General features: G+C 49.0%; 1 protein-coding gene across 1 annotated transcript in view; it reads left to right on the top strand.

Moving 5' to 3' along the window:
* Nucleotides 1-15,636, top strand: part of CSMD2 (CUB and Sushi multiple domains 2) — a 607,094-nt gene that overhangs the window by 533,095 nt on the left and 58,363 nt on the right. Inside the window, exons 46-50 of the mRNA XM_039511298.1 lie at nucleotides 1,230-1,310; nucleotides 2,416-2,529; nucleotides 4,363-4,551; nucleotides 5,551-5,697; nucleotides 9,061-9,249. Of these exons, the coding sequence (XP_039367232.1) occupies nucleotides 1,230-1,310; nucleotides 2,416-2,529; nucleotides 4,363-4,551; nucleotides 5,551-5,697; nucleotides 9,061-9,249 (720 nt within the window). The remainder of the gene's footprint in view (nucleotides 1-1,229; nucleotides 1,311-2,415; nucleotides 2,530-4,362; nucleotides 4,552-5,550; nucleotides 5,698-9,060; nucleotides 9,250-15,636) is intronic.

Below are 15,636 nucleotides of genomic sequence, written 5' to 3'. Positions count from 1 at the left end.
TAGGCAGACCGAGACTGCTGAGAAAAATGTTCTTGTGAACAAATTGCTGCAGCCCAGCACCATATAGGGTTTCTTGTAGCCTTCTTTTCCCTCTCCTTCCATTCACCTGTTTCCTGGGAGAAGTGCTGCATAGTGTGCTGTCCATGGTGCTGATTCTCAATACAGACACCATCCCAAGGACCTGAGAGAGACAAGGTGGGTGAGGGGTCCTCTGCAATCATAGGACAATGGTGAGTTAGTAGACAGCAGGGTGTTTTAGAAATTGTTGTAATAGGCATAAAACAAGTGCATGGTTTTTTTAGTGTCCTGCTGCCTATTAACTCTCCATTGTCCTGTGACTGGAGAGATGTTAACTGCCCACTTCATTTTAAGTGGTCTCCTACAATATGTGTGAAATTCTTATGCTTAACAATCTGTCCCACCTTATGTTTAGCTTGGGCATTCTGGTTACCTTCTCCAGACCTGAGGAAGAGTTCTGTGAAGCTCATAAGCCAATAAAATATATTACCTCACCCTCCTTGCCTCTCTCATGTCCTGGGACTAACATGGCTACAACAACACTGTAATAATACCGGGGGGTGTCTTGCATCTCCTCACCTGCCCTTTCTCAGAAGCTAGGTTGGGCATATGTTGGAATCCATTGGCTATTTCAGCACTGGCTTTGGCTGTGGCAGGCACTGAACAAAGCTGGGATAATGTAGGGAGCCTGAGCCAGAACTGTACAGTCCTGATAATGGGGGTTCCCATACTGGGGAAGGATGGAGTCAATGATATTTTCATAAGGTGTTAAGTGTAAACTAAGGCTCAGCCATGGCCCTACCAAGAGAGAGTGAGGATGGTCCAGGGGTTACAGAGCTAGCCTGGAACTAGGGGGACATGGGCCCTACTGCAATCTTTCTGTGGGACCTTCCACTAAATTTAGCATCTCTGTTCCTCAGTTCCCCATCTGTACAATGGGGACAATAGCACTGCCCTGCTTGTTGGAGGTGCTGTGAGGATGGAAGATTGTGAGTTGCTCAGGGTAATGGGGACCAGATAAGTAACTGAGATTGATACTGCTGGGTTCTCCACCCTTCTTCCATGCCGCAGGGTGGCAGTTTATTTCAGAGAAGCAGATCCTTGTACCACACTGAGCGGTTGTTAGGCATGTGCGAGCCTTATCCCGACAAGTCACATCCCGTCGGAAGCAATGCCATGCCCTGACGGTTGCTGTTTTTCTTTCTTTTCAGCCTATCAGCTCTTCAAATGCCACCCTCCGACCATTGTTCCCAATGCCGAAATCATCACCGAGAATGAAGAGTTTAACATAGGTATCTTCTCCCCACACCCATCCCCGTAGGATAGGCTGCATCCAAACAGATGAGAGCTCCCTGTAGTTGGTGTCTTGGCTCCAGTGCTATGTGCTTCAGAGGAATCCATCTAATTCTGCACTAGTCAGTATGGGAGGTTGGAGGGCTTGCCCTAGTTCGGTGACTGGCTTATGCACCGAATCAGCTGGATCTGATAGTCTTTTATCCTCACTAGTGTAACTGCAAGGACGCGTCTCCTATGAAAGCCCAGTCCGTGTTCAGAAACGTACAGGGCTATTTGCCTCAGTCACGTCCTGCCGCATTAAGATGTTCCAGGTGATTAAAGTGTGTAGCGGGCCATGAGGCTTCAAACAAAAGCTTTCCTCCTTATTTTTGAATGTTCAGTGTTGTGTCTGTGTTTAAAGTATGTCTACAGCCAGAAAAGTCGCCATGATCAAAAGCTACCTTGCTCACTGTATCTGCTCCCGGGCCAAATCCTCAGCTGGTGTAAATCAGCATAGCTCCACTGAAATCAGTGGAGTGACACTGATTTACACCCGTTCAGAATATGACCCGCATGTGCCACATTTTACTTGTATAGCCCTGAATACTCTATCTAGCTATACTCCACATATTATCGCCATATAGCTATGGGGGGATCCAGCTGGATTTGTGTCTGTCTTGCGCATTATCAACACCATTGCCAGCTAAGTTCTGGTTGCAGGACCCATGCTGGTATAAGAACCAGAAGGAGGTGGGTTCTCAGATCCTGAGGGACTGTGCAGCACTGGCTGTTAGAAAGATCATGGTATGTCTGTGCAGGCACTCGGTCAAATTCACCGATGTGCAGTGGACCTGCGCCTCACTGAAGGCCTTAAAAGGTGGTTGAAGTGGGTATTAAGTGGAGCTGCACACAGGTGAATTTCTGTGGCTGTAGAATAGTGAGTTGTGCAATGATGCACTGGGTCCCTTGCAGTCAGCCCCTTTGAGCAATCTCCTGAAATAGCAGCTACAGCGGGAATGAAATGGTACCTAAGCCTGGTACTGGCCACTCTGCATAGGGGTGAATTTCATCCTTGATAAACCAAACCTGCTCCCCAGCTGAGGGCGTTGTCTTTTTTTCCAGGTGACATTGTGAGGTATCAGTGCCTCCCCGGCTTCACCCTGAGCGGAACTGAAATCCTGACGTGCAAGCTGGGGACTCATCTCCAGTTCGGAGGGCCGCCCCCCACCTGCGAAGGTAATTGGCCTGGGTCCCAACACGTTTGCAAAGCTTTTCTCCCTGAAAGACCATGGTGCAGGGAGCAGCTCTTCTCCTGCCATGGGATTTGGTCTAGCCAGCTGCAGGTACTGAGCAAAGCAGGGCGAATAGTAAAAAAAAATGTATCAGTTAATTTGACAGTATCCGTCTGAGAAATGATTTGAGAAATTATATGTAGCCAGTTGCAGCCCCTGCTGACTGGTGTGGGAGCTGACAGCTCTCAACCCCTCCTGGTAGAATTTGTCTAGCATTGGGTAGCGCTGTGTTATGCCTCGAGGCCCCAGCAGAGGAAATCATTTGAGCACATGCTTAATTTTAAGCATAAGTGTAAGTACTTCCCTGAGTCACAGCCCGAACGAAGCCTTTCTGGACACTGTTCTGACACAGCAGACACCTGGCTACATCCGTGAAGTCATTAAAACAACAATCCAAACATCCTTGTCCTCGGAGAGACAAAGATCCCTCTCTGACCATTTGCCAGTGATACATGAACCCCTGTAGCACCACGGAACTGACTTCAGCTAAGTACAGCCCTCCTGAGGGCAGAGTCTGTGAGGCGCAGCTTCTGGATAAGTACTACACAGTGCATTAAAGGAGAGAAAATTGAATGCCCTGAGTGTGATGCATCACACCCCTTCCTGTTACTCAGGAGGAATGCCAAAGATGCAACCCTGTTATCTTATTTATCCTATCACTTTCCATTGATAGGTTTTTTTCCACTTCAGCCATGGTTATCTCTTCATCTTCTTTCCGCCATCTGGGCATTTTTGCTGTATAATGGGAGATTTTTCTATAGCTTTGTCTCTCTCTAATAGTGTGAGAACGGGGTGGGAGGGGCGGTTGTTTAGCTATTAACTGGTGGTGGTTAGCCTGCAAGCCAAGAGATTGTTTCAATGATATCTGGTCACCAATTTACAGAGGTAAAAAAATCATTAATGGGATTAAGGATTTGGAAAGAATCCACTGTCCCTTCTGGACAGCTCTTGCTGTTTTCTGTAATCCCAAGTATAGCGTTCAATACAGCATTCAATCGCTGATGGCTGGATGTACAGATAAATAAAGATCCTCTTATGGGTTTGTATTTTGGTGTCTCTTGGGTTAGGTTTTTTGGTTTCTTTTTACACCAAACTTTTATTCAACACTTGCTTCTGGTATAAACACTTCTGAGATTGTGTGAGATCTAGGGATTAGAGCAAGCAACTAGGACTAACTAGGGTTCTAGTCTAACTGACTTGCCTAGTAATCTTGAGCAAGTCTCTCAAGATCTATGTCTCAGTTTACCAGTCAGTAAAATGGGGATAATAAAGGTTGCTCGGTCTTGGAGGGAATATTCTGAGGCTCGATAAGAGAATGGTTGCACAGTGCTTTAAGATTGTCAGTCAAAAGGTGAGGCCCTGATCCACCCCTGCGTTACTCCAGTTTTACACCCATGCAACTCCCATGGATTTTGACAAGTTTCCCCACACAAAGCTGGAGTGACAGAAAGGTCATTTGGACCCAGCGCATGCAAAGTGCTGTTTTTTCCTTGACTTCAGCTAGAGTTGCTGGGTGCTCAACACTCTTAAAAAGCATCCCACTTACCGAGGAGCCTAAATCAGGATTTAGGTCTGGAACTTTCCAAGGATCCCAAGAGAGTTAGGAGCCTAGATCCTAATAAAGGTCAATTGGAGTTGGGAGCCTTTTCCCCTTAAACCACTTTGGAAATTTCAGCCTAACTCTAAGCTCCTGCATTTTAAAACCTCGGCTTTCCTTTCTTCCCATCATTTTCTTCTGGCCCCTGAAATGAGGTCTCATTTTCTGGGTTTGGTTTAGTGCACTGCCTGATGAACGAGGTTCTGACGGACTCCACCGGCGTGATCCTCAGCCAGAGCTACCTGGGGCGTTATCCCCATTTCCAGACCTGCTCCTGGGTGATCAAAGTAGAACCCGGGTACAACATCACCCTCGCCATTGAGTACTTCCTGAGTGAGAAGCAGTACGACGAGTTCGAGATCTTTGATGGTAACTGTCGCGTGAATCACACGGACGCTGTCCGTTGTGGGTGGGGGAAAGGACACAACCGTGTAGCAGTGAGCGTTGCTGTTAGTCACTAAACACTGTCTTCCCTGAGCCTAGGGGGCTCTTTCCACCGACACGCCTATCACCCTGTGTTGTGCTTGGAAAAATCCCCCCTAAGTGGGTATGTCTACACTGCACTTAAACACCTGCGGCTGGCCTGACTTGCGCTCGTGTGGCTTGGGCTACGGAGCTGTTTGTAACTGTGGTGTAGACATTCCCCCAGTCACAAGGTCCTAGAGCCCAGTTTCCTGTCCGAGTCTACACCACAATTATAATGGCCCCGTCACCCAAGCCCTGCAAGCTGGAGTCAGCTGACGCAGGCCGACCATGGGGTGTTTAGCTGCAGTGTAGACGTACCCTGGGGGAGCATTTCGAAGCTCTAGCTTTGCGCTTCCCTTCTGGGTGAGGGAGAGGCCGGGATTTCATCGTGGCGGGATGGCTCAGCAAAGTAGTTGGGACAGCTGTGCATGGAGAGAGGGAAGTAGCTGGAGGATGTGCAAGGCTGAAGAACAATGAGGAAGGTCATTGGGGAGGATGGGTTGAGATGGGGAATGGAAGGATTTTAAAGCAATCCAAGGACACTTCCCTAAACCACACACCAGGCACCTTGCAGGAGAGCCGAGGGTCTCCTGCGTCACAGCTAAGCGGCTCCGTTCTCGCGCTCAGACATGCAACCTCATGGCTGAACCGAGAGCACAGACACCTTGCTCGTTGTCCCAGTGAGTGTGCAGAAGGTTCTGTCCCGTGAAGGCGAAGTCCTGGCCCCACAGAACTCAATGGCAATGTTCAAGGGGAAGTCAGAGCCCCCACAGTATGGCCAAAAGCAGGTCTGGCCATGTGTTCCTTCTGCACAAATCAGGTCCCGGTGTGTGATGCTAGGAGTGGCTATCGCTGAGGGGAGGTGCCGGGCCCAACCTTCACTTGTCCAATCTTTCCCGAAAGGTCCCGCTGGCCAGAGTCCACTGCTGTTGTCTCTAAGTGGGAATTACTCTGCTCCTCTGACTGTAACCAGCACTGGGAACAAGGTGTATCTCCGCTGGTCCTCCGACCATGCGTACAACCGAAAGGGCTTTAAAATCCGCTACTCAGGTGAGTTTGTGGTAGAGACTGGAAACCTGGCCCCTGAGAATGTGGCCGTTCCTTTGGCTACCTCCCTTTGCTTTTCCTATTTGAGTGTTATTGCTGTATGAGCCAAGCAGGGCTGTGCTGGGGGAATGGAGCCGTACAGAGCATTCTGGAGCAGCCCAAAGCTTGCCTAGTTTTCAGTTCACTGATGTTTGGGAACCTGGGTCAGGTGGGGGTTTCCAAAGGAAACGTGCAGCTTTTGCCTGCGGTTCACCCTGCATGTTGTGTTTCTGATGCCCTCATCCCTGTGATATCTGGGCATCAAACCTTTAGTTGGGGGTGGGGGGAGCAAAAACTCCAGGGAACCCTTCCTGGGGAACCAAAACCAGAAAAAGGTTACGTGATCTCAGTGATCCGAAACTAATTCCACACAGCTCTCCGGAGACGAAATTCGACCCGGCGTTGAGTTGAGTCCCATCGTCTGGAGTACTGTGTCCAGTTTTGGGCCCCACACTACAAGAAGGATGTGGAAAAATTGGAAACAGTCCAGCAGAAGGCAACAAAAATGATTAGGGGGCAGGAGCACATGACGTATGAGGAGAGGTGGAGGGAACTGGGATTGTTTAGTCTGCAGAAGAGAAGAAGAATGAGGGGGGATTTGATAGCTGCTTTCAACTACCTGAAAGGGGGTTCCAAAGAGGATAGATCTAGACTGTTCTCAGTGGTACCCGATGACAGAACAAGGAGTAATGGTCTCAAGTTGCAGTGGGGGAGGTTTAGGTTGGCTATTAGGAAAAACTTTTTCACTCAGAGAGTGGTGAAGCAGTGGAATGGGTTCCCTAGGGAGGTGGTGGAATCTCCTTCCTTAGAGATTTTTAAGGTCAGGCTTGACAAAGCCCTGGCTGGGATGATTTAGTTGGGAATTGGTCCTGCTTTGAGCAGGGGGTTGGACTAGATACCTCCTGAGGTCCCTTCCAACCCTGATATTCTATGATTCTCTGAAGCCCAACGTACAGCATAGGCTTTTTGCAGACTCTTGGCATCGGTGGGGGCGGGGATTTTATCCTAAGGAAGCACCACCTGTTGTGTGGATCTGAAGCCCTGATTAGACAGCTTCTTCCACCTCTAAGTCCTTAAAACAGCATTTCCCTCGCTTTGATCCATTTAAAGATCACTTTGATGCTGTGTTATTGGAGCCTAATATTGAGGAGATGCTGCCTGGTGCATAGCATCAGAAGCACAACACGTGGAACTTGTGTGAGAATCCGTTTGGTGCATGAGAAGTGACTCAGGGGTGACTTCTTGTATTACGGCACCCAAAGGGAAATACTAGGGCTAAAATCCTGCTCCCATTCCAGCCACTGGGGGTTTTGCCATTGCTGTCAGAGGGAGCAGGGTGAGTTTTAACGTCTCATCCAGCATAAACCAATTACTGGATACTGACTGTTTACTAAGAATTCCTCAAAATTAATTAGCATCTTTTGGAAACTAGCAAATTTCAATTACTTAATGAAAGCCATAAAACTAGAGTGCGACCCTGAGTGAATGTCATAAATAAATGACATTACTCAGTAAATGAATCAATTAATATTTCATTACCAGCCATTACTCCTAATTTCCAGAGCTGGGTAAATCGTGGTGGTTTTGCTCCTCTCAGAGTGGGCTTGTGAACATTTCCTTTTTCATTTCTGACCTGGACCTCCACTGAGAACATAAAAACTCAAAGCAAAACTCTTTCGAGCTCACTGAGTTTTACCTGTTTTTATCTCCAAAAGACTTGCAAAAATGAGTTTTGCCCAGCTTCCCATACAAGAAAAAATACTTGAATGATAGCTCCCATCTGACTTACAGGATGGGGGGGGACTCTATCCTGGGAAGCAGTGACTCTACAAAAGATTTGGGGGTAGTGGTGGATAATCAGATAAACATGAGCTCCCACTGTGACCCAGTGGCCAAGAGGGCTAATGTGATCCTTGGATGCATGAACAGGGGAATCTCAAGTGGAGTAGAGAGATTATTTTACCTCTGTATTTGGAACTGGTGCAACCGCTACTGGAATCCTGTATCCAGTTCTGGTGTCCACAGTTCAGGAAGGACGTTGATAAACTGGAGAGGGATCAGAGAAGAGCCAGGAGAATGATTAAGGATTAGAAAACCTGCCTTCTAATGATAGACTCAAGGAGCTCAGTCTATTTAGCTTAACGATGGAAGGGTAAGGAGTAACGTGATTATAGTACCTACATAGGGTACAAATATTTAGCAGAGAAAACATGATCCAATGGCTGGAAGCTGAAGCTAGACACATTCCGACTGGAAATAAGGCGTACATTTTTAACAATGAGCGTAATTAACCATTGGCACCATCTACTAAGGGTTGTAGTGGATTCTTCATCTCTGACAATCGTTAAATCAAGATTGGATGCTTTTCTGAAAGGTCTGCACTGGGAATGGTTTGGGGGCAGGTCTCTGGCCTGTTATACAGCAGGTCAGACTAGATGATCCCGGTGGTCCCTTCTGGCCTTGGAATCTCCGAAAAGCACAGCAGCGTCTGGACTGTCACCGGCAGCATTTTCAGTGCTTCCTCTAGAATGCTGTGGTGCTTTGTAATACTGGCTCTGGGTCCAGCCCCAGTTTGCTCAAAGGGCGTGTGACCATCAGACCAACCCTGCCTACTTGGAACAGAACCTGAAATCAGCCGCGTTCAGAGGCTTTCGGTGTTCAAGAACACCCCCGCCCCTTGTGCAGAGCACTCTCAAGGCCCCATCCTGAGCAGTGCTGAGCACCCACAATACTCATTGAATCCAGTGGGAGTTGGGGGCACTCAGAACCTCGCAGGGTCAGGTCCTGCATCTCACGGTGCTGTAAGGGCCGTCTCCGTGAACGGCTGCTCCTTCTCCCATGCAGGTGGGCCGAGCCTGGACTCCATTCCCCCAACATGCCAGCAGCCCTGGGCTGGTGCAAAGCGGGGAAGTCATCTGGCATAGATCAGTGTAGCACTTACTTCCCCTTTGAGCCGGGATGGAAGTGTGTCTCTGAGTCACAGTTCCCTCCCTGGTCTGCTGCTGGAGCAGGACAGCTACGCACTGCCCCTGATGCAGGCCACAATAATGTTACAGTCTTGCCCTAAATATGTCCGGAAATCACTCGCGGAGTGGACGGGTTCTTTGCACTGTTGTTAATGATGCCCGTTCCTGATTCTGTGCCATTGTAACATTTCCCCCTTTGGCTTTATATTTTTTGCAAACCCTCCCTTTCCTTGTAAGATCTTAGACCAAAGCAAACGCCGTCTAACACCTAAGCACAGAGAGGAGAATTTGTCTCGACATGGCGCCTCTTTTGTTCCAAAATATATGTGTGTGTGTCTGACACATTTTCCCCCTTCTCCAGCTCCTTACTGCAGCCTCCCTCCGCCCCCTTTCCATGGCTCGATTCTCGGCCATACTGGGCTGCAGCCAGGCAGCGAGATCCGTTTCGGCTGCGACGCGGGCTACCGTCTCATTGGCCACAGCGGTACCACGTGCTCAAGGCACCCTGAAGGCTACTACCACTGGAGTGAAGCGGTTCCTCTGTGCCAAGGTGGGGAGAAGACACATGAATTCCTGTGGGGACACCCAATCCCCTGAGCTCCTCAGTCTGAGCTCGGATGAAGCGCTGGCTTGCTTGGGGGCATGGGCTGGGTAGAACTGCACTGCCATGGCCCTTTCCCCCCTGCTCGCTGGGTGCCTCTGGCTGCGGGTATGGGCAGCGGGGAATGCTCACTCAGGGCGAGCAAGGGGCCAGGAGGTGGGGTTGACGTTACGGCTTGGGCTAGAGCTTTGGCTCTGAAGCCTTAGGGAGGGGGGCAGGGTTCCAAGCCTGAGTCACAACATGTACCATTGTGGAAGAACTGGGTTATGGTACAGCCCAGCCTGGAGCGAGGGCTTTCGGGGTTAGGGTGGGGTTTTCAGAAGCACCTATGGAGCATGGGTCTCCTTGACCTGCAGTGGGATTGTGGCTTCAGTGGCAGGATTGTGCTTCCTAACTCCCTTAGGCACATCTGCAAATCCCAGCCTCAGCTAATTATTGTGTGCTAAGGGGGAGATTTCCCAAGGCACAGATGACAGGTAGGTGCCCAGCTCCCATTGGTTTTCAGTAGGAGCTGGGACATAATGGTCCTTTGTGAATTTCTCTCTTATTGATCATGTGTCTCTAGCACACGGCGCTTTGCACATGCATCAGAGGGGAAAGCTCCCGCCAGAACATCACCTGTTGCATCACCGTGTTCCATCCTTTTTTTTTTTTTAAAACCCAGCTCTCTCCTCCCCGCTCACTGCTTTTGGTATTTGTACCTGTTTTCAATCCCACGATCAACCCTGCTTTTCTCTGTTGATAAAACACTCCTCTTTATCTGGACGGGGTTTTCCAATAGCTCCGAATGTTTCTTCCTGTAATAGTCCAAGTGAATGTAACGCTGGGGAATCAACATTGTATTGATGGTTCTTGAAACTGAACAGAGAACAGGTACCGTGTAGGCAAGGTGTTCTTATACTAGTGTTATCCGTTACCCCGCGGAGTAGCAGGATAGTTCAGGATGGGATTTTCAAGAGATGCTTAAGTGTTTTAGGAGCATAAGGTACACTTGTGCTCCTCAATTACTTAGGGCCAGATTTTGAAAGGTATTTAGGTGACTAACACCCATTAAAAACCTGGGTGTTAGGCTCTTTTGTAAATCCTGTCCGTTTACACCTTAGCTTCTCTGAGGACTGGGAAAGAAACCCAGATGGCTACATCTTTCAAAATGCAAAACTCTGATGAAAATGGTTGCTGTGTGGGGAGGAACAGGAAATTTTGCAACATTGTCTCTATTTTTTAACCATTTTTTGATAAATAGCATTTCGGGGTGATGTTGTTTGGTTGAAAATTGAAATTTCGACACAAAAAACTCAGGAGTAAAATTTGCAAAAATGTTGCTAACTTCTTTCTTCGTTTTTCAATCAACTGCAGAGGGCAGGAGGGGATATGGACACTCCAGACTGCTAGGGATTGCCCTGGGATCCACCCTCTCCAATTGCAAGGGCTGCTCTGTGTTTGGTTGGTCTGAATTCCCTTTTAGAGTCTGTTCTAACAGAAGGTCGAGTGGGGTAAAGCAATCCAAGCCGCGGAAAGCTGTGCTGTTAACAAGAGGTGGATAAGGGATGCGGCTGGGGCAAACAAGTGAATAATCCCAGTCTAAAATACAAACTGGGGTAAGAGCCGGTTAGTTGAATTGAGCAGCTGAATCAGACAGTAGGACACAGTTAGTTATATTAGCAGCAGGCTGTCATGGCAACTATAGCTCATGAATCCCGGCGGAATGAGACATTAAACCAAGTGTGAAGAATTTCTAACTGGTACCTGAGAAAGCAGGAATTACTTGCTGAAATCTTTCTAAAGGAAAGCCCCACCATCCTTGTTGCTGCGCCAGAGGCTCATAACACTCCTGAGCCTTTACTAGATTGGCCCCTTGAGTTCGCACCTGCCCTAAAAGGTGATTTACACTGCGGATCACATTCCTATTAACCAAACCAAACCACCCTCCAGCCTAGATCCTGAAAAGTATTTAGGAGCCTAACTCCCATGGGTTTGAAGGGGAGTTAGGTGCCTAAATACCTTGGAGGATCTACGCCTGCCTTCCTGCAAGATGGGAAATTTTAAAGCACTGGGGAGATTTTACTTGCATAGAGAGAGTGTGTTGGTTCTTGGATTGTGGGGGACATGCCCTGCAGCTGCACCAAGTGGGACGGGGACCTTAGTCCCATTCGGCCTCCCTCGGGGATGGCGCTGAAGCTGACTCTGTCAAAGCTCCCCTGAGTTGTGCGGTCCATTAGTTACAGCTACAAGCCCTGGAAGCCAGAAAGCCCCTGTGGTGTTATTGAGAGCTTGGCAGCTCAGAGCCTGCATGAAGCCTGCTCCTTCCAGAGTCATTCCAGGAACACGGCTGTTTCTAAAGCCGCGGGGGCCTCTCTGGATAGGCAAGTGCTGCCTGCGAGCAGAGTTTCGCTCTGAAGCTGCTTCACCGATAACACCTGCCTGTGCCTGTGGATCAATTTCCTGGGTGTGACTCAGCCAGGCACCCTGCCCTGTAGGCACCTGGCATGTTCCAGGGAAAGGTTCATGGTAAAGCAGCAGGAGTGCGCAGGGAGACCTGGCAATGATAGGGTTAACACTCTGCCCTTTATTTGGGTTACTTCTTTTATCAATGCACAGCAGGCCAAACGCCTCCCCGGTGTGACTGCACCGGCTCCGTAGAGTTACCTCAGGAATGCGTATGGCCCAGTCTCTGTACAAATATTAGATAGGTAACGTTGTGGGAAAGCTCATCCTTTGCGACTAGTGGGTAGAGTACAGGACTGGGAGTCAGGACACCTTGGTTCTCTCCTTGTCTCTCTGCATGACTGTTGGCAAGTCACTTCCCCTCTCTGTGCTGCAGTTTCTCCCCCATTTTTAAAATACAAATCCTATTTCCCCACCATGATCGAGAGCTTTGAGCTCTGTGTAGTACTAGATAAGTAGCACTAGCTAAGTGCTACTTATTACCATAATTCACAGTGGTAGCAGCTCCCCCATCTGGCCTTGAGGAGATGAGATCAATTGCTGGCTTGTACATGAACTCCAGCACGTATTTTTTGTTGCTCTCTTTCAGCCAACTGGCAACCTTTTGTTTTTGGCTGTCCTCAGCTTCTCTCTTTTCCAGTAGCTAGCATCACACAGCAGGGATTTGGGAACTTGTCCCACAACATGGAATAAATTGCTCAGACAATCAGCCATGTCAGGAGGATGGGAACTGGGGTCCCCATAAACACATGGTTTAGTTAACAATGACATTTCCCGTAGCCCCCTTCTGCCAGCTCATAATCCTCCATTCCATTCGCCATCCTCTCCAAGTAATCTTTATTGCCTCTTCTGTCCTGGTTGACATTTATGGAACTAGTACAGAACATTCTGCAGGGAGCAATCGTGCATTGGCACAGAGGGGACAATACAAGACGATCTAATACATCTTTTCTACCTCTGCTGTCTATTTTTAAGCTGCCTTGTTTTTGCAATCACAGCTACATGTTTGCCATCAAAGCGTGTGTCCTCTTCCCTAGCACACATTCTTCCTGCAAACACTGCTCTCATACCTTCCCACTCCCTCCCCAGCAGCTCCCCTCTCCCCCATCCTGAGAATTAGGCTCCGAATGGGTCCCTCAAAGATATATGTTGACTTTGCTTTCCCATCCTCTTCTCTGACTCCCCTGGCTTGCGGTGCTTGCATTTCAACCTGGGTAATGCACTGCTGGAGCAGATGGCAAGTTTACTGCAATCCCGAAAACCAAGCCTCTCTGCTCCATGCTGGGGCCCTGTAAATAAAGACTAAATAATCCCACATTCTGTTCAAGGATGCCAAATTTGCAGGTAGAGGCATCCTTCCACTGCAAAGTGCAGGGCGCCAGAGCCCATGTCATGCAGCAAGCAGAATATCCGAAGGCCCAACCAGCCGTCTGTGGTGGACTGTTCACATTTCAGCCTGTCCATCTGCAGGTGAAGAGGGTTTTGTGGGGAAGGGAGGGGATTAGTAGCGTAATGAACTTATTATTTAAGTACATCTGGCCTGACTGGCCCGGATTATTGCTGACTATCCTCTGTGTCCACACAGGGTTTATGCAATAGCAGGTGTCCAAATAAAATCAAACCGGCAGCTACAGAGACACAAGGAAACCAGCATAACAAGAAGAAATAACCGGCTATAGTGCTGGAAGCCCATAAATAGCATGGGACTAATTCTCCTCTGGGTCCCATGGTGTCACTGCAGTGGGGTTATCCCAGGGTAAAATTAGCACAACAGAGAGGCAAGTCTGGCCCCTTCGTTCTACTGCTGCTTCTCTTGTCATCACCCCCTCCCCAATATTACGTCTGTGTTGCTCGTTGCTTTGGTGTCACTTCTCCAATATTATTTATTATGTGTATTGTAGCTCCTAGAGCCCCATTGTGCCAGGCGCTGTGCGCGCACACAGCAGGAGAGGTGGGAGGAAAGAGGGATGCTTATACCCGTTTTACAGATGTGGGACCTGGGATACCCAGCTTAAGGTTGGGGGGTTTCAAAGGAAATTTAGGAAATTATGCGTCCAAATCTCATGGAGTTTGAATGGAAATTGGGCACCCAATTCTCTTCAGCCCCTTTGAAAAGCCCAGCCTGAAGCGCTCCATGCCTCAGTTTCCCCAAATGGGGATGATAATCCTTGTGTCATGCTGGGGGCTTGTGGCAGAAGTTGGTTCTGCTCAGGCCCAGTACCTTGCCTCAGCCGCTAGGTCCTCTGGTTTGCAAAAGGCATTGGTGCTAAAGGATCCCTGCACCAGCATAAAGCACGGAGCAGTCTCCGCTCTCCGGTTCCATGCACACTAAAGCTCCGCTCCAAAGCCCGGTGAAGTCAATAGAAAGACTTTCAGGGTAGGTCTGCATCGCAAAGAAACACAGCTAAAAATAGCAGTGCAGGTGTTGGGGCTTGGGCACGAGCTGGGCCCTGAAACCCGGCCAGGGGATTGGGTCTTGGAGCCCGGGCTCAGCCCAAGGGGGAATGTCTACACGGCTGTTTGTCCTCCTGGAGTGCGAGCCCGAGTCAGTTGACCCAGGCTCTGAAACTCGCCGCCGTGGGTTGGGTTTTTTTACTGTGTAAACGTACCTGCGCTGACTTTAATGGGCTTTGGATCAGTCTATTAGTGTTTCACTTCTGAGTTTTCTTTCTGGCCAAGTCCCTAAACACCACCGTCTCCTTGTCTCTCCTCTCTCTCTTCGACTCCGAGGGGCAGACAGGGTGAGGTAGACACCAGAGGAAAAGCTATTGGCTTGGTGGTCACCCCTTCAATTGCTCTGATCAGATATAATGCGTGAAAAAAAGTGATTACAAACTGACTGACAGCTAACAGGCTAAGAATGATACGAATTTCCAGCACCATCTTCTTTCACCTCTGAATGAAATTGGTATTCAGCAGGGCAACTTGTCTAGACACCCCGTCTCCTAGCTGGATTCATCAAGCTCCTTAGCTCGCTGAAGTGACATACGTGTGATTATCATTTCAACCGGGGATATGCCTGATCCCGCTAATACCTGCTTGCTGGATTACCCACGTGTATGAGCAAGACCAGCTTATGTTAGGTGCTGCTTAATTGCTTTCCAGGCTGGAGCAGTGAGTGGTTCCAGCGCTGGTAATGAGATGAAAGCGCTTTGCACCTCTAAGGGTGGAAATCCATGCCACCAATAGCAGGTCTGTGCAGAATGAAATGAGATGGGTCTGTCCACTCAATGCCCAATGGAGCCCACATCACAAAAAGCCACTCTCCTGACTGGCTCTGAGTTTTGCAACCTTTCATGGCCTGGAGGGTGAATAAGAGGAAGGCTGAAGTGTTGGACTGTGAATTGCTCTTCCAGATGCCCTTGGGTGGGACCTTGCACAAGCCACGTCACCTCTCTGTGTTTTCATTCCCCACCTGGAGGGGTGATCAGTACTCTCCCATTGCATGCCTTGTCTGTGTGGCTTTTAACCCCTTCAAGGCTGTCTCTCACTGTGTGTTTGTACAGCCCCTAGCACACCAGGGCCCTCATCTCAGTTGAGGAGGAAGGAGGAGGACTGGACGCTCCTCTCACCACTAGAGGGGGTCCCATCCTGGTGAAGCTTGGATGCGGCAGCTGTGACCTAGTGGCTAGAGCACCTCTGTGGCATTCAGGGAATTGGGGTTTTAGTCGTGGCTCTGCCACTGGGTGACCTTGGGGACGTCACGGTGCCCCTTTGTGCCTCAGTTTCCCCATTTTACAAGCCCTCCTTTGTACGTGCGTTGAGTGTGCCCACACAGTGGCTGAGCAGAGGAAGCTCTTTCTCTAGGGATGGTCACTCCAGTAATAAATTCACTTTAGACCCTTTTAAAAAGAGACACCCACATGTGCCGTTGTTTGGTGCAGGGGTCCA

The sequence above is a fragment of the Mauremys reevesii genome, linkage group 23 (genome assembly GCF_016161935.1).
Source record: "Mauremys reevesii isolate NIE-2019 linkage group 23, ASM1616193v1, whole genome shotgun sequence".
Lineage (NCBI taxonomy): Eukaryota > Metazoa > Chordata > Testudines > Geoemydidae > Mauremys > Mauremys reevesii.
This window is presented reverse-complemented; position numbering and strand designations above follow the sequence as displayed.